General features: G+C 43.1%; 1 protein-coding gene across 1 annotated transcript in view; it reads left to right on the top strand.

Moving 5' to 3' along the window:
• The first annotated feature begins 3,291 nt into the window (after positions 1-3,291).
• The window catches only part of LOC120057774 (low-density lipoprotein receptor-related protein 2-like), a 51,057-nt gene continuing 26,675 nt past the window's right edge, over positions 3,292-27,673 (top strand). The window contains exons 1-25 of the mRNA XM_039006244.1: positions 3,292-3,310; positions 5,471-5,587; positions 7,316-7,426; positions 7,565-7,678; positions 7,897-8,013; positions 8,652-8,795; positions 9,006-9,125; positions 9,245-9,373; positions 9,910-10,079; positions 14,774-14,997; positions 17,379-17,585; positions 18,074-18,276; positions 18,373-18,513; positions 18,692-18,895; positions 20,124-20,316; positions 21,552-21,677; positions 21,984-22,114; positions 22,414-22,551; positions 22,660-22,944; positions 23,136-23,375; positions 23,498-23,617; positions 24,113-24,229; positions 25,547-25,927; positions 26,202-26,216; positions 26,625-26,873. Coding sequence (XP_038862172.1) covers positions 3,292-3,310; positions 5,471-5,587; positions 7,316-7,426; positions 7,565-7,678; positions 7,897-8,013; positions 8,652-8,795; positions 9,006-9,125; positions 9,245-9,373; positions 9,910-10,079; positions 14,774-14,997; positions 17,379-17,585; positions 18,074-18,276; positions 18,373-18,513; positions 18,692-18,895; positions 20,124-20,316; positions 21,552-21,677; positions 21,984-22,114; positions 22,414-22,551; positions 22,660-22,944; positions 23,136-23,375; positions 23,498-23,617; positions 24,113-24,229; positions 25,547-25,927; positions 26,202-26,216; positions 26,625-26,873 — 4,015 coding nt within the window. The remainder of the gene's footprint in view (positions 3,311-5,470; positions 5,588-7,315; positions 7,427-7,564; positions 7,679-7,896; positions 8,014-8,651; positions 8,796-9,005; positions 9,126-9,244; positions 9,374-9,909; positions 10,080-14,773; positions 14,998-17,378; positions 17,586-18,073; positions 18,277-18,372; positions 18,514-18,691; positions 18,896-20,123; positions 20,317-21,551; positions 21,678-21,983; positions 22,115-22,413; positions 22,552-22,659; positions 22,945-23,135; positions 23,376-23,497; positions 23,618-24,112; positions 24,230-25,546; positions 25,928-26,201; positions 26,217-26,624; positions 26,874-27,673) is intronic.

Here is a 27,673-nt window from a genome sequence, read left to right as displayed (position 1 = left end):
CAATTTTATCATTAGTAAACTGAGCAGGAAAAAGGTTTGCTTCCCAATTGGCTGCTGAAGGAGTTAAATATGAAGCCCATTTGGCTGGCGTAGTTTAAAAGACGTTTTGGTGGTGTCGGCTAATTATTCTGAGACAAGACCTCATGATATGAGAAGCCCCTCACAAGGCTTTTAGTGCAGTAGCACAGCCATGACCCCACAACTCAAGTGGAAGTGATCCATCTTTGAAGTGCCCATTACATAAAAGAGATGATTAACTACTGACTCGCCTAAAATAAACTGTCTGCTTACACAAAATGTGCCAACTGAATGGGCTGAGATTTTTCAAGTCAATTCATTACAATTCATTATGACTGTTTGAAAAGGAAGGAGCATTTCCTTTGGCTTTTGGCATTTGGTTCAGTAGTGGTCGTATTGTAAGTGTTCTTTTTTCACCTGTCAGAGGTTAATGCTTTGCCAGACTTGTTCTATAATAAGTAGGCAGAATCATAATGTCAGTGTCCAACGATACCACTTTGACCTTGAATAGCTCCTGGTGTCAATGTCCTACCAAAGGATTCATATCATCAGAACCTGTGCAACCGATGCTTTGCCAGTTTATCTTTATTTTAAATGAGAAGAAGAAAAAGGCAGAGGATACGTTGGCAGGAGTTTCCTGAAAGATTTCAACTTATCAGCACAAGATCAAAAGACGACATCATACTAATGCTCAGTAGAGGGAGTGCCTTATGTTTAGCATGATGGTGTGGTGGGATTGAACATTCTTATTCCGTTACAAAATTGTCAAGGTAGGTATATTAAACATGTTGGTTTATTTTTCTCTGCAATTGACCAGTGTCTTCTTCTTTTGCAAGTCCTTATCATGTAACGTGCTCATATGCCTTTGGAATTTGAAGTAATTGGCTGATAGCTGTGGTGGGAGAGAAGCACTACATGAAAGGTTGCGGTAATAGAAATCCAGTGCACATGCTGATTGGTGATGGTACAACTAGTTGGTGCAATGAAAATACCTGATTACAGGCATATTTGCTTCTAGGACAAGGACGAAATTGTGGTGTAGATATTGGGGGGGGGGGGGGACAAACAGTAGACGGGGGGTCCGGGGGTCCTCCCCCGTCATTTTATTTAGCATTTTATTTAGCATTTCCTCCAATCTACACAGTTTCTACACAGTTTGACATGACTTATTATGCCTCTCTTGAGGGGTATGTTGAGGGGTATTTTGAAAGCACAGTAAAGGTGGAAGGATAAGTGGAAAGATAAGTCATCAAATAGGCAAATATTAAGAAGACACAAAATATGAAGACTGAGTTGCATTATTATGATGTAGATATAATAAGAGTGTGAACATACCATGGACAAAGCCTGACACTTGTGGTGTTGAATGTTGATCGTGACTCCCGAGTCTCCCGACCGTGTTCTGTCAGCATCCACTCGTCATTCTAAAAGTTTTCTTTTAATGCCAGAAATGCAGATGACAACGTGGTACTGTGGTACTGTTTTGGTGCATTCATTTTAGCCTGCCAGGGGTGCCGGGTCAGCGCAAGCAACGTTTTAATCTCGTTGAACTCGATGAAGCAGCCCCCCAAAATATTCCAGCCAATGGGGAAACCAGAACGAATGTACTTCACACACTTCACGCACTTCCTCTTAAATCTGAGCCAAACTGACAGCACTATGACCCAATGAGAATGGGGGGGACACTGACTGAAATGAGTGGGGGAAGGGCGCTAATAGACAGTGCGGCTGAGCGGAGGTGACGCATTGCGTCCCAAAAGGGCCGGACTAACGCATTTGGGGCACCGTGGCACCTACTTCCAGGGGACTTTTTTCCCATGGGGCAGATAGAAAAATTAGCAGTTTTATAATGATATTCTAAACATTTTGTCAAGAGGCTGAAAGAAACATTTTAAATCTAATTTCCTACCTACAATTCTAGACATTTTGCCATGGGACAGAAATACAAATGTACTGTTTTATAGCTCATCTCATCCTATTCTTAAAATTTTGTCATGAGGATGAGAGAACATTTTGTCATTTTGAAGCTAATGTCCTGCTATTCTACACATTTTGACGTGAGGCTGAGAGATCATTTCGCAGTTTAAAGCAAATCTAATGCAATTCCACACATTTTGCCGTAACTTATGACGTGTTCATATACTATATGGGGGCCCCCCCGACCTCCTGGGGGCCCCCAACCAAAACATATTTACGTTTTTTGTATGATTTTAAATCAATTATTGTGGGGGACGAATCGACCTGTTCTGTATATTGGGGGGATATATCCCCCCATCCCCTGTGGCAATTTCACCTATGCTGTAGAAGTCATAATGCATGTATTAATACATTATGTATAACATAATGATCAATGGATATCCCCATTGACACATTTATATTATGTGAAAATTGTTCATGAATCATTTTCAAAAAATCTTATTGTCCAAATTTGGAAATGTAATGTTTTTTTAAATGAAGTATTTTGTGTGTCATTTGATTGGTGAGATGGCAGTGTTAGATTCAAAGATTAGAAATCAATGTCATTCCATTTGTATTATTGATTTTATTTCTCACAGTGTTGTTTGTTTCTCTTTCCATGTCTTCAGTTTGTTTTGCAACTGAGGAGTAAAACCTTTCTCTTCAGCACATATTTGACCAACCAGGGAGTGTGTTTAAAGGTAGTCGAAAAGACACTGTAGACCACCAACCACAGACATACACCACCAACCACCACCTTGCATCTCCCTCAGCAAATAATTTGGGTTTAAGGGTTGCGGTACCACCTGGTACCACTATTTATTCCAATTACATTTCTGACAAGGAACAGCATGTGCCTTAAATCATGTCAGAGAGAAACAATCAGAATTGCACATTCCAATTCAGATGGGTCTGACAGAACGCTCTGCCACTGAACTATGCTGCCTCAGTCGATATCTCCTGGAAAACGTCAGGGAAGGTAGAGTGGTGGTACCTTATCTCCTCAGATGCCACTCAGTGAGAACATCAAAAGGAGGCTTGGGATGAGTGTGCTGAGAGTTGTATAACTGTCTGGAGGATGGCTGGCACGCTCATCTCCAGGCCATCTCAATGCTGTTACCAGCATGCTTCATCAATAAGAGACATTCCCAAACACACTTAACACTGTTTAGATGTTTTGATAAGAGACGCAAAGAGTTCCAATTATTCATAGGAAATAGTAGAGAGGGAAAATAAGAGCGGAAAATTATTTCACATTTCTGACCTAATTAAAAACTACACATGATCATGATCAACTGATTAAGAGAATGGAGAATTATGCACCTGGGGACTGAAGGTATAACAAAAAAGTTTGGTCCAAAATATGGAATGAAGAGAACTTTAGTAGGAGTAATGTTTCCTGTATGAAGGTTCTGAGACGGGGCAGTTCCGGTATGGGACTGGCCGATGCGTCCCACAGGACTGGCATGGGAACGTAAAATTATGTAGACAACTCTGATGAAGCCGACTGCCTTGAGTAACTTCTCATCTGGACTCCACTGCATTATTACCTTCTCCCTTCACATTTCATCAGGATTTGTCAAATGTACTCACGTTTGGCTGTTAAAGCATTGCTTCTTCTTATCTTGTGTAAGAATCACCTGGCATTGTCTTACTTAGACCTTCAGGTTCATAAGTATCAAGATGTGCTTTAAGTTTAGACTTTCATCTTTAATTTAAGGGTTTTTGTCAAAATTATTGTATGAACCGTGTAGGAATTCCATAGCCCTCTAATTTTAGGGGCTCAAAAGTAATTGGACAAACTAACAATCATAAATTAAATTGGGAGTTTTATTACTTGGTTGCAAATCCTTTGCAGTCAATGATTGCCTGAAGTCTGGAACCCATAGTCATCACCAGATGCTGGGTTTCTTCCCTGGTGATGCTCTGCCAGGCCTTTACTGCAGCTGTCTTCAGTTCCTGCTTGTTCTTTGGGCGTTTTGCCTTCAGTTTTGCCTTCAGCAAGTGAAATGCATGCTCAATTGGATTCAGGTCAGGTGATTGACTTGGCCATTGCAGAACATTCTCTTCTTTGCCTTAACAAAGTATTGGGTTGCTTTCACAGTACGCTTCGGGTCATTGTCCATCTGCACTGTGAGCGAGTTTTGAAGCATTTGGCTGAATCTAAGCAGATAATATAGCCCTAAAAACGTCAGAATTCATCCTGCTATTTTTGTCAGCAGTCACATCATCAATAAATACAAGGGAACCAGTTCAATTGGCAGCCATACATGCCCACGCCATAACACTACCTCCACCATGCTTCACAGATGAAGTGGTATGCTTTGGATCATGAGCAGTTCCTTCCCTTCTCCATACACTTCTCTACCCATCATTCTGGTACACGTTGATCTTTGTCCATCTGTCTTTTGTCTCATCTGTCCATGTTCCAGAACTATACAGGCTTTTTTTAGATGTTTTATGGGAAACTCTAATCTGGTCTTCCTGTTTTTGAGGCTTACCAATGGTTTATGTCTTGTGGTAAACCTTTTGTATTTACTCTGGTGAAGTCTTCACTTGATTGTTGACATTGACACAGATACACCTACCTCCTGGAAAGTGTTCTTGATCTGGCCAACTGTTGTGAAGGGGTTTTTCTTCACCAAGGAAATCATTATTCTGTCATCTACCACAGTTGTTTTCCGTGGTCTTCCGGGCCTTTTGGTGTTCCTGAGCTTACCAGTGTGTTCTTTCTTGTTAAGAATGTACCAAATAGTTGATTTGGCCACACCTAATGGTTTTGCTATCTCTCTGATGGGGTTGTTTAGATTTGTCAGCCTAATGATGGCTTGCTTCACTAGCAGTGACAGCTCTTTGGACTTCATGTTGAGGGTTAACAGCAACAGATTCCAAATGCCACACTTGAAATCAACACTAGACCTTTTATCTCCTTACTTGTAAGTTAACTAATGAGGGAATAACACACACCTGGCCATGGAACAGCTGCGCAGCCAATTGTCCAATTACTTTTGCTCGCTTAAAAAGGGGGGACCACATGTAAAAAGCGCTATAATTCCTACACCGTTCACCTGATTCGGATGTAAATCCCCTGAAATTCTGTGCTTTCAGCTCGTATTCATTATTTAATTTCAACTCCAATATGCTGTGGTAGACAGCTAAAATAATAATAATAAGTCAATGTCCAAATATTTATGGACCTGACTGTACATATTGACTGTTGTTGCTGATAGTATGGAAACTAAAATGGGATGTGCTGTGTGTCTCCTTAGCCCATGTAACGTGATGAGAGTCATTTCCAGTGTTTGAGTGACTTTACAAAAGAGGGAGTCAATACACAAGTACTGAGCAGACCATACAGTGTACAAAATATTTCATTTAGAATTTTCACCAATGTGATAGATGTCAAAAAAGTAAACACAGGACTCTATGACAAAGGCAATTAAGATGTAGAGAACTGTTGCACTTGTGGTTAAGTTGCTCCTCAATCTCTCTGCAGCTGGTAGGAGATGCTCCAGTGAGCAGTTCAGCTGCACCAATGGGGCCTGCATCCCAGGGGAGTACAGGTGTGACCGGCTGACCGACTGCTCCGACGGGGCTGATGAGACAGACTGCCGTAAGTCCTCCAGTGTGGCTTACTTACCTTCTTGCCTCAGGCTCCTCTGGCATTTTAATACATTTGTAAAATGTATAGGCTCGCTGACTGACAGAATGGCCACAATATGCTTCTTGTTGTCAAAGGTTGATTGCAGATTCCTTGGTGGATTAGTCAAGCTGAAGTCAGCTGCTATTCCATTATTGTGCAGACATGTTAGCCTCACACTTTGGTAATTTCCCAATGTCAGAAGAAATTCCAAGGCTGTTTGTGGTGCTAATAGAAAACTTACCGTAAGTGTTTTTATCCTCCCATTAGCTTTTAGCATTTTTTCTTGTTTGCGACTGTACATAATTCCGTACAAAGCTTTATATTTCAGAGGTAAATTGCCACCATGACTTCATGGGGGAGCAGCCAAGGGTATATTTCACATGTAACCAGGTGGTTCAATTGGGGTGGGCCCTTCTACTGTTAATGAGAATAAAAGGGGGTTAGAGCTGCTAAGATAATGATCTGCTAGCAGCGGACTGTTACATTTGGCTAATTGCAAGGGTATAAAACTTCTTAAGGATCGGTGTCCCGGTCGCGTAATTCAAATAAATTCTAAGAGTTATTATGGATTTTAAACATTTAGGTACATATAAGTGTCTTATATCATCTGAAAGCTTAAATTCTTGTTAATCTAACTACACTGTCCGATTTACAGTAGCTATTACAGCGAAAACATGCCATGCGATTGTTTGAGGACGGCCCCGCACATCAAAATATTTTTCCACCGGCACAGGTTTCATACATTCACATATAAAGATTAAATATTCACTTACTTTTTGTAAATCTTCCTCTGATTTGTCATCCAAAGAGTCCCAGCTATAACATGTAGTGTCGTTTTGTTAGATAAAATCATTTTTTATATCCCAAAAAGTCTGTTTAGTTGGCGCCATCGATCTAAGTAATCCACTCGTTCAATTTGCAGAGAAAGGAATCCGAAAGTCTACCCCTAAACTTTGTTTCAACAAGTCAAAATACATTTCTATTTACTCCTCAGATACCCTAAAATGTAATCAAACTATAATATTTCTTTCAGAAAGAAGTATGTTCAATAGGAAACCGATTTTAGCAGGTGCACAACTTCGTCATGGCGCGCAAAAACACAAATTTCCAAGACTGTGTCCTCTTACAAAAACGGTTATTTCTTATTCGTTTTTGAAGTTACAATCCTGAAATCTTGAACATTGACTGCTGACACCCTGTGGAAGCCATAGGAATTGCATCAAGGGAGCTATTTTACAATAGGATTTTCTCCTACCATATCTATTGTGTTATATTCTCCTCCATTATTTTAACATTTCTACAAACTTCAAAGTGTTTTCTTTCCAATGGTACCAATTATATGCATATCCTGGCCTCAGGGCCTGAGCTACAGGCAGTTTACTTTGGGCACGTCATTTAGGCGGAAATGGAGAAAAAAGGGGCCTAGCCCTAAAAAGTTCATTAATGCTTAAGTACACGAGAACTTTATATAAGAATGTTTAAGACTACTGACATTTAAAACATTTGACGTTTGACATTTGAGACATGTTTAAGACTGCTAGAGACATTTGACGTTTGACAGGGGAAAGGGATTTATACACCTCTTTGAACAAATTATTTGTTTTGGGAATTGATGCTGATTCCTTATAATCCTTGAACATTCCACAGATGTCAGTCTAGTATGATTGGCCTGTTCTGGCATGTTCATTTCCTTCTCAGACTACCCTGAGTGTACAGAACTGAGGTGTGCCAATGGTGCCTGTTATAACCAGACTCAGCGCTGTGACCAGGTCGTGGACTGCCGTGACGGGTCAGACGAGTCCAACTGCAGTAAGTGTCTACTTCTGGCCGTGACGCATAATCACGCATTCAGCCAGGCCCTCTACCTGAGCAGCAGGGTTGAGATGAAGGTAAATTACTTATAAATACAGTCAGTCGCTGAAGGGGTTTTGTGTCTGCTTTCTACAGCACAGCACTGCAGCAGTGGCCTGTTCCAATGTGGCAACGGAGAGTGTGTCCCTCAACGCTTCGTCTGCGACCATGACGACGACTGTGGAGACAGGAGTGATGAACAGAACTGCAGTGCGTACCTCTACCCTCCTTGCACCATTACTGCTATCTGAAAACCTTGAGTCTGCAGCTCTTATCTTAACTCCCCAGATAGATTCTCCCCCTAACCTGGACTTAATCTGACCTTTTCTATGTGCTCTCTCTCTCTCTCTCTCTCTCTCTCTCTCTCTCTCTCTCTCTCTCTCTCTCTCTCTCTCTCTCTCTCTCTCTCTCTCTCTCTCTCTATGTAGCCTATCCCGCTTGCAGAGGGAGCTACTTCACGTGCCCCAGTGGTCGCTGTATTCACCAAGTCTGGCTTTGTGATGGAGAAGACGACTGTGAAGACAATGCAGATGAGAAAGGCTGTGGTATGGATGCTACAGAGTTCCACCTCCCCTTCCTCATGCTAGTCCCTTTGGTCAAATCTCTCTTGACACATTTCTAATATTGGACACAGAGCCATGAAAAGGAAACAGTACACAGGTTCAGTGGAAGTACACTTTAATGAGTGAGAAACGCAGTTGTGTATGAACCTGATTCACCTCTGGTCTCCATGGTTGGTATTGGCTAGGCACTATGCTTGTGCACCTTGAAGTGTGGTATTCAAATGCCTCTTTGTGGCACAAGATGGCTCAGCCCTCCAAAGAGCTATAGAATTCCTCCACACTGCTCTGAAGAGTGTGTTTTTAGAGGATGGGCTGCAGAACCTTCCGAGCCCCCATGTGACCCTCTCGATACTCCCCCCCCCCCCCCACCCCAGGGATTTAAAGTGACAGTGTTTTCCCAGACAATGAAGTTTGAGTCACAGTGCCCTTGAGTTCAGCCCGTGAATTCCTATGAAGATAAGTCTGCTGTCTTCAATGCATACCTCACACACTGTTGCTGTTTTCGCAAAGCACGAATGTGGCATGTGTACAACTCCTGTGCTGTGGTTCCCTCCTGTTTTTGCTCTCTATTGTCTCTGGTGTGGTCAAAGGCCGTGAAGATGACTTTGTATTCCCTGTAGATGCCATACCACGTGAGTGCTATCCTGGAGAATGGCCCTGTCCGTCCTCAGGCCTGTGTATCCCCATGGACCAACTGTGTGATGGGAAAGCCCAATGTCCAGATGGAGAGGATGAGACCAGCACCACTGCTGGACGCAATTGCAGTCAGTAACAATACAACCAGTTTAACACACACACACACACACACACACACACACACACACACACACACACACACACACACACACACACACACACACACACACACACACACACACACACACACACACACACACACACACACACACACACACACACACTAACCTTTATTTTGAAAAGTGCCATTGGGAGTAATGTGTGTCTGTGGTTGTCAGGTATCTGGAGGTGTGCCTCGCTGAGCTGTGAGCATCGCTGTCATGCGTCCCCCGAGGGAGGAACCTGCTCATGTCCTTCTGGATACATTGTCAACAATAACAACAGCCGCTCTTGTATCGGTGAATACTGATACATTCACTCATTGACATTGAACTGGAAACTCAGGCTACCGGAGGTAGAATATGGGATGTGTGCTTTTGACTCATTCAGTTTTTTATAATTTTGTTCTTGGGTGAAGACTTTGATGACTGTACGATGTGGGGCGTCTGCGATCAGCTCTGTGGAGACAGGATGGGAATCCATCGCTGCAGCTGTCGAGATGGCTATTTCCTAGAGCAGCACCGATACTGCAGCGCTAACATCTCAAGTGAGTGGCCATGGTTGAGCTTCAATATACTTCAACATATCAAACCCATTCTTCCAGGCCCAAAGCCTTCAGCCCCTCAGCCCAGCCTCCTATCTGCCAGCCCCTGCCAGCCTGCTCTGCTTTCTGGTGCATTGTTGCGCACCGAGTGTTGTTTTAGCCAGTCGTTTGCTTCTGTGGACCAGTGAATGACTATTGACCAAGAGACAGACTCTGTTGCCTTTGATCATGAGGCTAGCAGCAAGGAGATATTTTCTCTGTTAGTAATACAGATCAAATTATCTTGGCCATATGGGTTCCTAAAAATTACATAAAATGGATTAAATGAAAATAAAAAGGTTCTACCATAAATTTAGATTTGAATCAGGTGTCAAAGCTGACTGATTAAAATGTTTAGTTTTTTATTCACTACCTCTTCCACTCATGTGTAAAATCATTACTCATTATTTAGGTAAAGTCAAAAAATAAATGCTTCTAACCAGAGATTATGAAATGTCTGATATTGTTGTCTTACTGATTGCCTTGTCTACTGTCTGTAGCTGGAGTACCCTCGCTGATCTTCTCCAATGGCCGAGACCTGCTGATTGGTGACATCCATGGGCACAGCTCTCGCACCCTGGTCCATTCCCAGAACAGAGGCGTCGTTGTCGGGGTGGACTTCCACTTCCACCTCAATAGAGTCTTTTGGACAGATACTATTCAGAACAAGGTAATACTGGTCTTTGAATACTCAAATACTTCATCCAATCCCCATCATGAATGGTTTCCTCTGGCCCTGTTAAAGGAATCAGTGCATCGCTAGAATTACCTATACAGTAGACCATAGTTACAGTCCACAAGATAGAAAGACATTGTTTGAGGAAATCCTTGAGTTGTACAGGAACCTGCCCCCCCTCAAAGGAGAGGGAATACTTTGACAGATCTCTTAATATACCACTACTGTTAATACTGTAGAAATGGCAGACCTAATGGCTCCAAAACTACTGGGTCATAATGAAGGGGAAGTAGAAAAATATCTAATCAGGAAAACTGATACTGTCTGATATACTTGTACAATGTTTACATAGCTCTATGTACTTTTTTCAAACTTTCTTATTTTCAAAGTGATCGTGTAGTATTTGTTTTCACCATGTCCACCCTGTTATATGCATTCTTTGGCCAGCTCAAAGGGCTTTGTTCAGTCTCTTGGCTTCTGTATGGTTTGAACCCGAGCCATGAGGCTGAAAAGCAGGAACGTACCAGGAGCGGGGTATCTGTGTAGATCAGCTACCTCCATGGCAGAATGACAGCTGATTTAAAGTGGGGGGGGGGGGACCACAAACAGGGCATGTGAACAAACTGGGGAGGTTAAACTAGCAGGGTACTTCCACATCTTCAGTTTCTCTTTAAACAGGTCAGCTGAAAATCCAGCTTTTTAGACGTCTGGATCTCATTTCAAATGAGCCAGAGCTGTAAAGAGCACTATCCTTTCCTAGGTGCCAAGGCTTCAAGCCTGAGAAACTGGTGCCATCTTTGAATCAGTAGGGTAGAGGTTTCAGAATAATACCTGACCAGCACCACTCACCATTAGGCTACCTGCCGCCCCCAAATCAAATCAAATGTAATTGGTCACATACATGTGATTAGTGGCGGCATGTAGCCTAGTGGATAGAGCGTTGGCCCAGTAACCGAAAGGTTGCTAGATCGAATCCCCGAGCTGACAAGGTAAAAATCTGTCATTCTGCCCCTGAACAAGGCAGTTAACCCAATGTTCTAGGCCGTCATTGTAAATAAGAATTTGTTCTTAACTGAGTTATCTAGTTAAATAAAGATTAAATAAAAATTTGCAGATGTTATTGCAGGTGTTGCAAAATGCTTGTGCTTCTAGCTCCAACAGTGCAGTAATATATTTTTTATTTATTTCACCTTTATTTAACCAGGTAGGCCAGTTGAGAACAAGTTCCCATTTACAACTGCGACCTGGCCAAGATAAAGCAAAGCAGTGCGACACAAACAACACAGTTACACATGGGATAAACAAACGTACAGTCAATAACACAATAGAAAAATCTATATACAGTGCGTGCAAATGTAGTAAGATTAGGGAGGTAAGGCAATAAATAGGCCATAGTGGCGAAATAATTACAATTTAGCAATTAACCTCACTAGGGTATGTGGGACACTAGCGTCCCACCTCGTCAACAGCCAGTGAAACTGCAGGGCGCCAAATTCAAAACAACAGAAATCCCATAATTAAAATTCCTCAGACATACAAGTATTTTACACCATTTTAAAGATACACTTGTTGTAAATCCAGCCACAGTGTCCGATTTCAAAAAGGCTTTACGACGAAAGCACACCAAACGATTATGTTAGGTAAGAGCCAAGTCAGCCATTTTTCCAGCCAAAGAGAGGAGTCACAAAAAGCAGAAATAGAGATACAATGAATCACTAACCTTTGATGATCTTCATCAGATGACACTCATAGGACTTCATGTTACACAATACATGTATGTTTTGTTCGGTAAAGTTCATTTTCATATCCAAAAATCTGAGTTTACATTGGCGCGTTATGTTCAGTAGTTCCAAAACATCTGGTGATTTTGCAGAGAGCCACAATTTACAAAAATACTCATAATAAACATTGCTAAAAGATACAACTGTTATGCAACCGCTGTGTCAGATTAATGCAACCGCTGTGTCAGATTTCAAAAAAACTTTACGGAAAAAGCACACCATGCAATAATCTGAGTACAGCGCTCAGAGACCAAAACAACCCAAACAGATATCCGCCATGTTGTGTAGTCAACAGAAGTCAGAAATAGCATTATAATTATTCACTTACCTTTGATGATCTTCATCAGAATGCACTCCCAGGAATCCCAGTTCCACAATAAATGTTTGTTTTGTTCGATAATGTCCATCATTTATGTCCAAATATTCTTCTGTTATACTCACAGACATAATTCAAACAGTTTTAGAAACTTCAGAGTGTTTTCTATCCAAATATACTAATTATATGCATATTCTAGCTTTTATGGCTGAGTAGCAGGCAGTTTAATTTGGGCACGCTTTTCATCCAAAATTCCCAACGCTGCCCCCTACCCTAGTGAAGTTAAACACTAGAGTGATAGATGTGCAGAATATGAATCTGCAAGTAGAGATACTGGGGTGCAAAGGAGCAAAAAAATTAATAACAATATGGGGATGAGGTAGTTGGGTGGGCTATTTACAGATGGGCTGTGTACAGGTGCAATGATCGGTAAGCTGCTCTGACAGCTGATGCTTAAAGTAAGTGAGGGAGATATGAGTCTCCACTTTCAATGATTTTTGCAATTCGTTCCAGTCATTGGCAGCAGAGAACTGTAAGGAATGGCGGCCAAAGGAGGAGTTGGCTTTGGGGATGACCAGTGAAATATACCAGCTGGAGCATGTGCTACGGGTGGGTGCTGCTATGGTGACCAGTGATCTGAGATAAGGCGGGGCTTTACCGAGCAAAGATTTATAGATGACCTGGAGCCAGTGGGTTTGGCGACGAATATAAAGCGAGGGTCAGCCAACGAGAGCATACAGGTCGCAGTGGTGGGTAGTATATGGGGCTTTGGTGACAAAACGGATGGCACTGTGATAGACTACATCCAATTTGCTGAGTAGAGTGTTGGAGGCTATTTTGTAAATTACATCGCCCAAGGATCGGTAGGATAGTCAGTTTTACGAGGGTATGTTTGGCAGCATGAGTAAAGGATGCTTTGTTGCGAAATAGGAAGCCAATTCTAGATTTAATTTTGGATTGGTAATGCTTAATAATGTGAGTCTGGAAGGAGAGTTTACAGTCTAACCAGACACCTAGGTATTTGTAGTTGTCCACATATTCTAAGTCAGAACCGTCCAGAGTAGTGAGGCAGGCGGGTGAGGGCAGCGATTGCATTTAGGAGCAGTTGGAGGCCATGGAAGGAGTGTTGTATGGCATTGAAGCTCGTCTGGAGGTTTGTTAACAAAGTGTCCAAAGAAGGGCCAGAAGTATACAGAATGGTGTCGTCAGAATGTTTGTTAACTTGGGCAGGGTAGGCAGGGTAGGATAGAAATAGGTCTGTAGCAGTTTGGGTCTAGAGTGTCTCCCCCTTTGAAGAGGGGGATGCCCGCGGCAGCTTTCCAATCTTTAGGGATCTCAGATGATACATAAGAGAGGTTGAACAGGCTAGTAATAGGGGTTGCAACAATTGCGGCAGAACATTTTAGAAAGAGAGGGTCCAGATTGTCTAGCCCGGCTGATTTGTAGGGGTGAAGGAGAAATGGGGGAGGTTTGGGCAAGTTGCTGTGGGGGGTGCAGAGCTGTTGACCTGGGTAGGGGTAGCCAGGTGGAAAGCGTGGCCAGCCGTAGAAAAATGCTTATTGAAATTCTCAATTATCGGCCTCCCGGGTGGCGCAGTGGTCTAAGGCACTGCATTGCAGGGGAGGGTTTGGCCGGCAAGGATATCCTTGTCTCATCGCTCACTAGCGACTCCTGTGGCGGGCCGGGTGCAGTGCACGCTGACCAGGTCGCCAGGTGTATGGTGTTTCCTCCGACACATTGGTGCGGCTGGCTTCCCGGTTGGATGTGCATTGTGTCAAGAAGCAGTGTGGCTTGGTTGGGTTGTGTTTCGGAGGACGCATGGCTCTCGACCTTCGCCTCTCCTGAGTCCGTACGGGAGTTGCAGCGATGAGACAAGACTGTAATTACTACCAATTGGATACCACGAAATTGGGGTGAAAAAAGGGGTAAAATTAAATATATATATTTTTTATTGATTATCGTAGATTTATTGGTGGTAACAGTGTTTCCTTGCCTCAGTGCAGTGGGCAGCTGGTAAGAAGTGCTCTTATTCTCCATGGACTTTAAAATACTTTTTGGAATTTGTGCTACAGGATGCAAATTTCTGTTTGAAAAAGCTAGCCTTTGCTTTCCTAACTAACTGTGTATATTGGTTCCTAACTTGCCTGAAATATCTAACAACTAATATCTAACAAATTACACAATCTATACCCAATACACACAAATTTAAGTAGGAATGAATTAAGACTATATACATATGGACGAGCGATGTCGGTATATACATGCGAGATGAGTAATGCAAGATAATGTATGTAAACATTATTAAGTGAATGAGATATCGTAGAATAGTATAGAAAACAGTATATACATACGAGATGAGTAATGCCAGATATGCTACTAGAATGCTACTAAACAGACAAGATGGAAGTCAGACAAGCAACCAAAACCCAGCCTTAATAATAGTAATTTCCTTCTAATTTTATGGGTATTGTGGTGACATATCCCATCTCTGTTTCTCGGTATGTCTCTTTTTTTATATCTCCATGTCTTTCTGGAGCCATAACCACCAAAAGGGCTAATCTCTTAAAAACAATCATTTCTTTTGTGGGCAGGTTTTTTCGGTGAGTATGGACGGTTCCAATATGCAGGTGGTTTTAAATGTATCAGTTGACTACCCTGAGAACCTGGCCGTGGACTGGGTGAACAATAAACTGTATATGGTGGAAGCAAGCGTCAACCGGATTGACATGGTGGATTTTGACGGGACAAACCGGGTGACGCTGATCGCAGAGAATCTGGGAAACCCAAGAGGGCTGGCCGTGGACCCAACTGTGGGGTGAGTAAAGGGGACCTCCCCATCCTCCATCCCTCCATCCCTCTATCTCGCCGTCTCTCTCTCATGCTGCACCGGTAGGAAGTAATAAGGGTGAGAGATTAGAAGATTGTCCTGGGGGATTAGTGAGCAGTATTAAAAGTGATGAGCCTCATTGTAATCCAATAGTACTGTTCAAGAGGGGAGACTGGGCCAAGTGGCTCCAGGTAAATTAGGAAGTGATAATAAATGTAGACACTTCTTCTACCTCGGTGAGATTTAGGGCTGGCCCACCTGTAGACCCAGAGACAAAGACGGTAGAGGAGTATCTGTTTCAGATTCAATTAAAAAAGGAAACCTGCTTTGTGTCTCTTTTTTGGTAGGCCTTTCCTGCAGTCAAATACCTAGTGGCCTCATGTGTGGAATGTTAGTAATATTTTTCGCAATTTCATAATTAATAAACATAATTCTTTTAAAGCCGCCGAAAATTCTGTGTTTCTATGTCCAGCAGTTTTGTTATATTTCACTTTTCTGTGATATACAGTTGAAGTCGGAAGTTTACGTACACTTTAGCCAAATACATTTAAACTCAGTTTTTCACAATTCCTAACATTTAATCCGAGTAAAAAGTCCCTGTCTTAGGTCAGTTATGATCACCACTTTATTTTAAGAATGTGAAATGTCAGAATAATAATAGAGAGAATTATTTATTTCAGCTTTTATTTCTTTCATCACATTCCCAGTGGGTCAGAAGTTTACATACACTCAATTAGTATTTGGTAGCATTGCCTTTAAATTGTTTAACTTGGGTTAAATGTTTTGGGTAGCCTTCCACAAGCTTCCCACAATAAGTTGGGGGAATTTTGGCCAATTCCTCATGACAGAGCTGGTGTAACTGAGTCAGGTTTGTAGTTCTCCTTGCTCGCACATGTTTTTTCAGTTCTGCCCACAAATTTTCTATGGGATTGAGGTCAGGCTTTGTGATGACCACTTCAATACCTTGACTTTGTTGTCCTTAAGCCATTTTGCCACAACTTTGGAAGTATGCTTGGGGTCATTGTCCATTTGGAAGACCCATTTGTGACCAAGCTTTAATTTCCTGACTGATGTCTTGAGATGTTGCTTCAATATATCCACATCATTTTCTTTTCCTCATGATGTCATCTCTTTTGTGAAGTGTACCAGTCCCTCCTGCAGCAAAGCACCCCCACAACATGATGCTGTCACCCCAGTGCTTCACGGTTGGGATGGTGTTCTTCGGCTTGCAAGACTCCCCCTTTTTCCTCCAAACATAACGATGGTCACTATGGCCAAACAGTTTTATTTTTGTTTCATCAGACCAGAGGACATTTCTCAAAAAACAAAAGTTGTGATCTTTGTCCCCATGTGCAGTGGCAAACCGTAGTCTGGCTTTTTTATGGCGGTTTTGGAGCAGTGGCTTCTTCCTTGCTGAGCAGCCTTTCAGGTTATGTTGATATAGGACTCGTTTTACTGTGGATATAGATACTTTTGTACCCGTTTCCTCCAGCATCTTCACAAGGTCCTTTGCTGTTGTTCTGGGATTGATTTGCACTTTTCGCACCAAAGTACGTTCATCTCTAGGAGACAGAATGCGTCTCCTTCCTGAGCAATATGACGGTTGCGTGGTCCCATGGTGTTTATACTTGCGCACTATTGAACAGATGAACGTGGTACCTTCAGGCATTTGGAAATTGCTCCCAAGGATGAACCAGACTTGTGGAGGTCTTAATTTTTTTCTGAAGTCTTGGATGATTTCTTTAGATTTTCCCTAGATGTCAAGCAAAGAGGCACTGAGTTTGAAGGTACACCTCCAATTGCCTCAAATGATGTCAATTAGCCTATAAGAAGCTTCTGAAGGCACAGTCAACTTAGTGTATGTAAACTTCTGACCCACTGGAATTGTGATACAGTGAATTATATGTGAAATAATCTGTCTGTAAACAATTGTTGAAAAAATTACTTGTGTCATGCACAAAGTAGATGTCCTAACCGACTTGCCAAAACTATAGTTTGTTCACAAGAAATGTGTGGATTGGTTGAAAAACAAGTTTTGTAAACTTTTGCAAAGTGTATGTAAACTTCCGACTTCAACTGTACATAAAGTGTAATATTGGGATGCAAACTCAAAATGTAATAGATTTCAACTGTATATCTGACATGCTACAGGTGTCTTCTTTTTTAAGACCATAACCATGTGTGTGAGGTGTATAATTTTGTTTCAAAGTAGATTTGTTTAAGACTACCAGGTCGTTTTATGGCTAGATGGATGAATAACTTCGCTGCTTGAAATCCAGTTTACCAATGTCCTATATTGCATCCAGTACATAGCAACCTACTGTACTGGTAACCTGTACCTAACTAAACCAAAATACATTTCTTCACAGGTTCCTGTTCTTCTCAGACTGGGACTCTGTGAATGGAGAACCAGGTTTGGAGCGGGCATACATGGATGGTACCAATCGCTATGGGATCATCAGGACTAAATTGGGCTGGCCAGCAGGGATCACACTGGATATTGATGCCAAGCGGGTCTACTGGGTTGATAGCCGCTACGACTATATTGAAACCACCACATATGATGGGCTTCATAGGTAAGCATACCAGATATTTTCCCTACGAAAGAGCTCAAATGAGATGTTGTTTGGCCAAATGTCTGAAGACCATATGTAAGTGGCCTCCCGGGTGGCCTCCCGGGTGGCGCAGTGGTCTAGGGCACTGCATCGCAGTGCTAGCTGCGCCACCAGAGTCTCTGGGTTCGCGCCCAGGCTGGGCTGGGTTCGCGCCCAGGCTCTGTCGCAGCCGGCCGCAACCGGGAGGTCCGTGGGGCGACGCACAATTGGCATAGCGTCGTCCGGGTTAGGGAGGGTTTGGCCGGTAGGGATATCCTTGTCTCAGTATGTAAAATGTAATGAAATGTAAAAAAAAAAAAAATGTAATAAAATGTATGCACTCTACTGTAAGTCGCTCTGGATAAGAGCGTCTGCTAAATGACTAAAATGTAAAATGTAAGAACGCAAAACAATGCAGATCTCTGTCAAAATGGGATGGATATAGCCTTGTTTTATAATCCCCCTTTCAGGAAAACAGTGGTTCATGGAGGTGCTGTGATTCCTCACCCCTTTGGCATCAGTATGTTTGAGCACATTGTGTATTTCACTGACTGGACCAAGATGGCCGTGATGAAAGCCAACAAGTTCAGTGACACTAACCCTCAGGTGGTCTACACTACATCTCAGACCCCACATGGAGTGCAAGTGGTACACCAACTAAGACAACCAAATGGTAAGCATGTCACTGCTATAAATTCTCCACTGATCTGTCCCACCTCTGTATGTTCTGTCAGTGACTGAACGTATGCGTGTTGTGTTGTGTTTATAGTGTCGAACCCTTGCGGGGCAGACGGGGGCGGCTGTGAGCAGATCTGTATTCTAAGCCACAGGTCAGACAACCAAGGGCTGGGCTACCGCTGCAGGTGTCGCATGGGCTACGACCTGCAGGCTGATGGCAAGAGATGTGTTGGTAAGACCAACACACAAACCACGTTTAGCTTTTCCCTATTTACGTTGGACTTTGTCCTGACACTTTACTGTCCTGTGTCCTTTATATGTGCTCTTTATACTGTGAGTGCCAATGTGGTGTGACATAGGATGTGTTATCTAGAGGTTTATGGTGGATGTCTTCTTCTCTCTCTCTCCAGTGGTGCGGCAGTTCCTGCTCTTCTCCAGCCAGCTGGCTGTCCGAGGCATCCCCTTCAACCTGTCCTCTCAGGAGGATGTTATCCTCCCTATCACTGGAACACCCTCCTATTTCGTTGGGGTGGACTTCAGCGCAGAAGACAATGCTATCTTCTTCTCAGACACGGCTAAAGACATCATCTACAAACAGAAAGTGGACGGCACCGGTGAGAGCATCCTACATTTTATTTGGTTGGATTGATGACTCGATGTATGTAGAATTAAATAGTGAAATATTTATGTTAAATATTGTTTTATTGCTGAGTTTGTAGTTCATAATCACTGAGTGTTTTTTTCTCCATTTATTAGAATGTGAAGAAATACTTTTCATTTACTATCATGGAAATATTTTTTTATATTTATTTTTTTAACCATATTTACAACCCTACATAATATCCTTTCAAGCAGAGAGCTCAAGCATGTGATCCAGCCGAGCTTATACCACGTCAGTTAGAGGAGTGCCTTATGGAGCCGGGCAGTGCAATGGGGGAGGGAGGGAAGGAAGGAGGGAGGGAGGTAGAGAGGGAGGTAGGGAGTGGACAGGAGCATGGACAGCAGTGAAACTATCACGTAACAGCTCAAAATCAGGCTCCAGAATGTGATAAAACAAACACTGAGCACATAATTACTAAAAGATGTAGAAGCTTCAATATTTGAAGAGTTTATTTCCAAAACGCTATAGCCACCAATTTTTCACATTTGTGTTTATTCATCAGAAATTATTGCTTATGGGTACCTTCATGTGTTTGTAAGATTTTTGGATTTTTTTCTAAACACTATATATCCATTGTTTAGCTGGAATGGAAAGTTTATATCCTGTACATTTGTATATTTCTTTATAAAAAATATAGTTTTCGTTACATTTGACTGTGTAAAACCTAGCAGTACTACTTATTTCTCTGAACGAGGCGGATATATAGCATTTAGCAAAAAAACATGATTATTTGTCTCTCTGAAATGAAACCATCAATTGATAGATTTTAAACAAATACATGTCTGTCATTGAACAACACCATGCCATGATTAGATAGTGTAAAAATACACCAATCTCTTTCATAATTTCTTTAAACAATAAAAGCTAATTCACCAACATTTCTGAAAATGTATATATAGCATTTTGGAATTAAACTAAATTTATCTTCCAATTTACGACTCAATAGCCCTGTAAAATAAGTTACTTATGTGATAAATCCATGAAGAAAGACATTTCAGGATAAAATTAAACCACAAACTGCTCTGATCAGTGGTGTTGTTCTTGCAACATAGGGTTGACCAGCCCTAGTTTTCTCTGTCAGGTCTACATAGGGCAAATGCAAGCTGACAGTCTATTTACTTAAATGTGTTCCTCTTTCATCTCTGTACTAAATGGCTGTGTCACCGCTTTGATCTGCACAGGCAGAGAGGTGCTAGCTGCCAATAGAGTGGACGGCGTGGAGGACTTGGCTTACGACTGGATTTCAAAGAACCTCTACTGGACAGACCCGCGCTACAGGAGTATTTCAGTCATGAAGCTGGCCGATCAGTCCAGGAGAGCCATCATACGCAACCTGAACAACCCAAGGTCCATCGTCGTGCACCCTGTGATTGGGTAAATACAGCTGGGCTGGGATTAAGGAGGAGGGGTCAGGGAGAGAGGTTTGGTTCCACTTCCAGCCTGACTGTGGCAACAAAAATGAGAGAGGGAGGGATATATAGCAGATGATAGGGTTCTGTACCTTGTTGATGCATGAAGAATGTTGACTTTACCGAGTAATGCATGCTTTTTACAGAATAATATCCTAATTGAAATGTTTGATTCTATTCAATTCATTAATATAAATGATAATCAGATTATATTTACTTTAGATTAATTTAAAGCACCATAGGAAGTCAAAAGGAAACAAAGATAGTGTGAGAAATCGGTCAAGTAGGCGAAATATTCCTGGACAAGCACAATTTAGTGAGGGCATTAGCCAGAACCAGCAGGTCTCAGAGGCCCATGTTTTCATCCTGGATCCCTGCCAATTAAGAACATGAAAAAGCATTAGCAAACTGAGCACTTATGTCTAGTCACACCTAGCATAATGCGAGAGGTACCGGCTCATTCATAGATTGTTCACACTTTAAACCACAAACCTGATAAAAGGAGTCTTTATTTAGTGCTCGTGGGACATTTCCAATAGCTACAAAATCATAAGGCCTCTAGGTCCAATAGCCTAGATGATGATGTGATGCATGAAGGCCAGTATTGTAGTGGACACTAAGAACTTAGCTTAAATGGAAAAACCCCGTGGCGCTCTCAAGTAAACTGTCTATAGTTCTCAGTTCATAGAAGATTTTCAAGTGGTCCTAAAGCCAGAGTCTACTTCGGTTGAGGTGAAACAGACTGTAACGATAGTCATTTTCTTCCTCCTCCTCGGACGAGGAGAGGCGAGAAGGATCGGACCAATACGCAGAGTGGTTAGTTTCCATAGTGATTTAATATATAACAAAACAATATGCGATACAAAAATAACAAAATAACTACCGTGACAGTCCCGTGTGGCACAACTACTGACACGGAAAACAAACACCCACAAAACACACGTGAAACCCCGGCTGCCTAAGTATGATTCTCAATCAGGGACAACGATTGACAGCTGCCTCTGATTGAGAATCATACCAGGCCGAACACACAAAATCCCAACATAAAAATCACACATCGACAACCCACCCAACTCACACCCTGACCATACTAAATAAATACAAAAACAAGGGAAAACAGGTCAGGAACGTGACACAGACACTATAATATTGTCCCATATAAGTGTGAGTGTTGGTTAATGTGTATGTTTTATTTGGCAGGTATATTTTCTGGACCGACTGGTATCGTCCAGCGAAGATTATGAGGGCCTGGTGTGATGGGTCACATGCCCTGTCGATTGTTAACACTACACTTGGCTGGCCCAACGGCCTGGCTATCGACTGGAGGTGAGTCAAAGGTCTCCGAGGAATGGCCTCAAAATACGACATTCTTCCTCTTCCAGTAAAACTCGGTCAAGAAAACAGATAGCAATTTAATGAATAACAAATTAGATCCTTAGGATTGACTTTGTCACTACATTGCAACATTGTGCGATAATGTGTGATAAGTTGACGTCGTGTTTTTGTTCACCCATCTAAGATCCCATTAAGCGTCTTATCAGAAGGATCTTCACTAATCCTCCTCCTGACAATATGTTTGTGCAACAGTGTTTAATAATGTCTGACTGTTCCACTGGTCCTGTCTCCCCCCAGCTCCATGCGCCTGTACTGGGTGGATGCCTTCTTTGATAAGATCGAGCACAGCACCTTTGATGGACGGAACAGGCTGTCTCTGGACCGCATCACTCAGATCTCACATCCTTTTGGTCTCACCATCTTTGGAGGTGACTAAATCTTCAAATTTTCTCATTAATTCAATTTGCATAGGGAACGGTATGCATCACTATTCCATCAATTGTAGGTAACGCTACTTTGTTATTGTATAAACGCTTTCACCGTTAAAATGTCATTGCTACTTGTCAAACATGCTCGATTAATGATCATTAGAATTGGCAATTACCGTGTCATCTCAAACATTAGTTCACTGGTGATGAGAGACAGAATAGCTAATGTCGTTGGTCGTGCCTTGATATTCTCAACGCTGGGTCTCACTTTCATGAGCATTCCTGCTTGGCCTATCCAGGTTATGCATATTTCACTGACTGGCGCCTGGGTGGGATCGTGCGTGTGCGCAAGACTGACGGGGGAGAGATGGTCATCATCAGGAGGGGAATCAGCCACATCATGCACGTCAAATCTTTCAACTCCGACTCCCAGACCGGTGAGCACCTCTTTCATTGCTTTCCCTGCCTGCAGTGTTTATGTTATGGAGGATAGCTATGTGGCCATCACTGTACTCATTAATGATATCCTTCGCTACCCCTCTCAGGTTCCAACTTCTGCAATAGGATTACTAACCCTAATGGAGACTGCAGTCATTTCTGCTTCCCGGCGCCGGACTCCCAGAGGGTGTGTGGCTGTCCGTATGGCTTGAAGCTGGCGCCCAACCAGCAGACGTGTGTAGAGGACCCTTCCAACGAGCCCCCCACGCTGCAGTGTGGTGCCAACTCCTTCTCCTGCACCAACGGGAAATGTGTCCCTCAGAACTACAGATGCGACGGTGTTGACGATTGCCATGACAACAGTGATGAGGCCAACTGTGGAAGAGCTCATAGTAATTGATTATGTTCTGTTTCAATGGCGTATACTAACTGTTAGTATGTCACTCGAGGCACTTTATTGGGGCATTAGTAATCATGTTTAACATACTTATACATAGATGTAAGTATACTTTAAATGGCTTGTTACAGTGTTAGCAAGAAGCAAAACATTTATGTTTCATTAATCCTTCCTGTTCTCTCTCAGACACCACCTGCTCACCCAGGGCGTTCACCTGTGCCAACCAGCAATGTGTGCCCAGTGGTTGGCACTGTGACGGGCACAACGACTGCTTCGACAGCAGTGACGAGCGGGACTGCCCCACCCAGAACCCTGGCCCCTGCCCGGCCAACCAGTTCACCTGTGCCAACCACCGCTGCATCCCACACACCTGGGTGTGTGACACAGACAACGACTGTGGGGACAGCTCTGACGAGGCCAACTGCAGTGAGTCTCCTAGTCAAGGATCACTTTTATTTCCACACATTTACTGTAGGAGTAATTCCTCTGTTGTTGAGTGTCTTTTTGGGATCTAACTGTTAGCTCCATTGGTCTCTCTGTGTTGGCAGACCTCAGTGGTACATGCCACCCGGAACAGTTCCAGTGCCCAGACCACCGCTGTATAGGCCCCAGCTATGTGTGTGACGGTGACAGAGACTGTATGGATGGGGCTGATGAACAGGGCTGCAGTGAGTGTCTCTGTATACCTCTCAACACTGTACTGTATTTAGGAACTAACACAGCTAGAAAGCACCAACAACAAGTGGCACATCATTTAAAGTCAACTGAATCAACACACGCATTTGATATTGCCTCTTATGCCATTGATCTCATTCCATGTGTAACCGATGTGAAATGGCTAGCTAGTTAGCGGTGGTGCGCGCTAATAGTGTTTCAATCGGTGACGTCACTCGCTTTGAGACCTTGAAGTAGTGGTTCCCCTTGCTCTGCAAGGGCTGCAGCTTTTGTGGAGCGATGGGTAACGATGCTTCGTGGGTGACTGTTGTTGATGTGTGCAGAGGGTCCCTGGTTCGCGCCCGGGTCGGAGCGAGGGGACGGACTAAAGTTAAACTGTTACACATGTGTATTATACAGTACTCACAATGACTTTGCATGAACTGCATGCTCCATCCACACTGTTTGCAATATCTCAGCCTTAGCACACTATGCTGTTGTTTTTTCAGTTTACAACTGCACTCTCTATGAGTTCAAGTGTTCCAATGGACATCAGTGTATCAACTCCTACTATCGCTGTGATGGGGTCTTTGACTGTAGTGATCGCTCAGATGAGTCTGGCTGTCGTAAGTATTCAACCTCTTTGTTTTGGGTCACAAGAAAATACACTGAACAAAAATATAAACGCACCATGGAAAGGGTTGGTCCCATGTTTCATGAGTTGAAATAAAAGATCCCAGACATTTTCCATACGCACAAAAAGCTTATTTCTCTCCAATTTCTGTGCACAAATTTGTTTACATCCCTATTGGCGAGCATTTCTCCTGCCAAGACAATCTATCCACCTGACAGGTGTGGCATATCAATAAGCGGATTAAACAGCATCATCATTACACAGGTGCACCTTGTGCTGGGGACAATAAAAGGCCACTCTAAAAGGTGCAGTTTTGTCATACAATACAATGCCACAGATGTCTCAAGTTTTGTGTGTCCAATTGGCATGCTGACTGCAGGAATGTCCACCAGAGCTGTTGCCAAAGAATTTAATGTTAATTTATCTACCATAAGCCGCCTCCAACGTCATTTTAGAGAATTTGGCAGTACGTCCAACCGGCCTCACAACTGCAGACCACGTGTAACCGCGCCAGCCCAGGACCTACACATCCGGCTTCTTCACCTGCGGGATCGTCTGAGACCAGCCACCCGGCAGCTGATGAAACTGAGGAGTATTTCTGTCTGTAATAAAGCCCTTTAGTGGGGAAAAACTCATTCTGATTGGCTAAGCCTGGCTTCCCATTGGGTGTGCCTGGCTCCCAAGTGGGTGGGCAAATGCCCTCCCAGGCTCACCCATGGCTGGCCCCTTCCGAGTCATGTGAAATCTGTAGATTAGGGCCCAATGAATTTATTTCAATTGACTGATTTCCTTATATGAACTGTAACTGTATCGTTGACATTTTTGCATGTTGCATTTATATTTTTGTTCAGTATAGGATGACCAGTTTATGTATTTCTTTTCTTGCCTTTCTCACTGCTTTCAGACGATCGCGAGCCCTTAACAGGTAGAAACAACCTCAATCATTGGTTAAACCTCATGCTTGTATCTGTCATTCATCCCAAACCTGCCATCCACACTAACCCTCTGAATATGGGATGTTGCAAAAACAAAATGAGTCGTTACAAATGTTTCAGAAATGGTGTGTTTTAATACAGAGTACAGATTCAATGGCTGTCGTAAGTATACAACCTCGTTGTTTTGAGTCACAATAAAATGTAATGATCAGTTGCTATGCAGAGTTGATCGACCAACTGGTCCTGGAGCACAGCAGTTTGACCATTACTCTTAATGAGGTGACGTCATCACAGAGGTTCTGCTGTGGCTTCCTCCTGAGCTTCAGCCACACTTCACGACACTGTCTGACCTTGCCTTCTCCTGCTGTGCCCAGCCACTAGACCCCCAGGGATGTGCCACCATGAGAGTGAGTTCCAGTGCCAGTCAGACGGCAGCTGTATCCCCTCTACCTGGGAGTGTGACGGTCACCCGGACTGTGAGGACGGCTCAGACGAGCACCACGTCTGCCCCCCCCGCACCTGCCCCACCTCCCTGTTCCGCTGTGACAACGGCAACTGTGTGTACCGCGGGTGGCTCTGCGACGGGGACAACGACTGTAGGGACATGAGTGACGAGAGAGACTGCCCCACGCCACCTTTCCGCTGCCCCAGCTGGCAGTGGCAGTGCCCGGGCCACAGTGTGTGTGTCAACATCAGCAGGGTGTGTGACAACAACCCTGACTGTCCCAATGGTGCGGACGAGTCCCCGCTCTGCAGTAAGTCACCATCTCTGCTTCTCTGCCTTTTGGGCCAGCATTCTAATAGTGTCGTCATTTTCTTTTTGTAATTTTCTAGGTTCACTGGTCACTTGAAATCTAGACACATTTTTCACAGCATTCCCGGTCACAACCAATAGAGTGTTTTAATGTTTGTGAGGAATTTTTGTTATGCTTGGAATCTTGTGTTCAAATCATGCATGTGTTGATTTGGTCTGTATTAACTTAAAAGTGATCTATGATTTTCCTTTCCTGCCGTCCTCACTGCTTTCAGACGAGCCCTTGCCAGGTAGGAACAACCTCAATCATTGGTTAAACCTCACGTGTGTAGCTTTGATTCATCCCAAACCTGCCATCCACACTAACCCTCTGAATATGGGTATAGTGTTGCAAAACACAATTGGAGGATAGAATTAAATGATTGTCTGTAGTTACAAATGTAGAAAATGTGTTTCAGAATGTAAAAATGGTATAATTTGATAATAATAATTTTATAATACAAAATAGAAAGTCTATAGATATTTTCTGGGGTGCAGCTAGCTCGTTGAGCAGCTAGCTATAGTAGATGCATTGCCTTCATACATTTGATTCATTTATCCACATTGCTTGTTACGTATGTCACCAAGGTGTTTCATTTTCTTACCGTCTGTTTTTAAGAATGACAGCTATTGACACACTCCTCTTTTTACCCTCTTAGATCAGGAGAGCTGCACAGACAACAACGCTGGTTGTACCCACGGCTGCATCCAGGGTCCGTTTGGGGCCCAGTGCACATGTCCCCTGGGTTACCAGCTGAGTAATGACTGGAAGACGTGTGATGACCTGAATGAGTGTAACCCCCCTGGGCTGTGTAGTCAGCACTGCTTCAACGAGAGAGGCTCCTTCCGCTGTCACTGCGCAGATGGATACACTCTGGAGGCTGACCAACACACATGCAAGGTCTCAGGTGAGGAGCAAGACGGTTTGTGTGTGTGTGTGTGTGTGTGTGTGTGTGTGTGTGTGTGTGTGTGTGTGTGTGTGTGTGTGTGTGTGTGTGTGTGTGTGTGTGTGTGTGTGTGTGTGTGTGTGTGTGTGTGTGTGTGGTTAACCGTAGAGTATTTGAAGGGAATTTGCATCTGCCACACTATAATTTTAAGCTCTTATAAACTTTTACTCACTTACATTTGGATACAAAGGCATTTTATTTCACCAATCCATTTGGTCCACAACATACTCAATTATGTTTCCTCTAAACATAATTGGCCTAATTTCTAAATATGAGACACATCTTCCGTCTGTGGATAAAGTCCAGTCTTCCAGATGACAGACAGAGATACAGTACATCTGATTGGCCCACACAGACATGATAAACCGTCCAGTGGCTGGACAGGATAGGACAGGAATGATCTAAATGGAGTCGGTATTCGGTCTCAGACCACCGGGCGGACAGACTCACTCTTCTCCATTCTCTTCCCATTCTGCTCTGATTTCCCCAGATAAGACGAATAACATATATGCCACTCACTGACTCTCTCTTTAGGTAATTAGGACATAATCAGCAACAAAGGGCTTGTTTATGAGTAGTGCACCTGACATGAGCCCATCACAGATATCCTGCTAAAAAGCCCTGTAATTCAATTCGCCATTATTCTCAACAAAGCTGCATTGATCCCATGCTGTGGATATCTGAGTAGCTCTGTCTATCGTGTTTTGAAGTTTGGGAAGTCCTCTGTAGAATGTTCTATAGCTGATGAGTAGTCTCATTTG

Source organism: Salvelinus namaycush, chromosome 13, assembly GCF_016432855.1.
Source record: "Salvelinus namaycush isolate Seneca chromosome 13, SaNama_1.0, whole genome shotgun sequence".
Classification (NCBI taxonomy): Eukaryota; Metazoa; Chordata; class Actinopteri; order Salmoniformes; family Salmonidae; genus Salvelinus; species Salvelinus namaycush.
The sequence above is the reverse complement of the archived record's forward strand: the minus strand, read 5'-3'. Positions and strand labels throughout refer to the sequence as shown.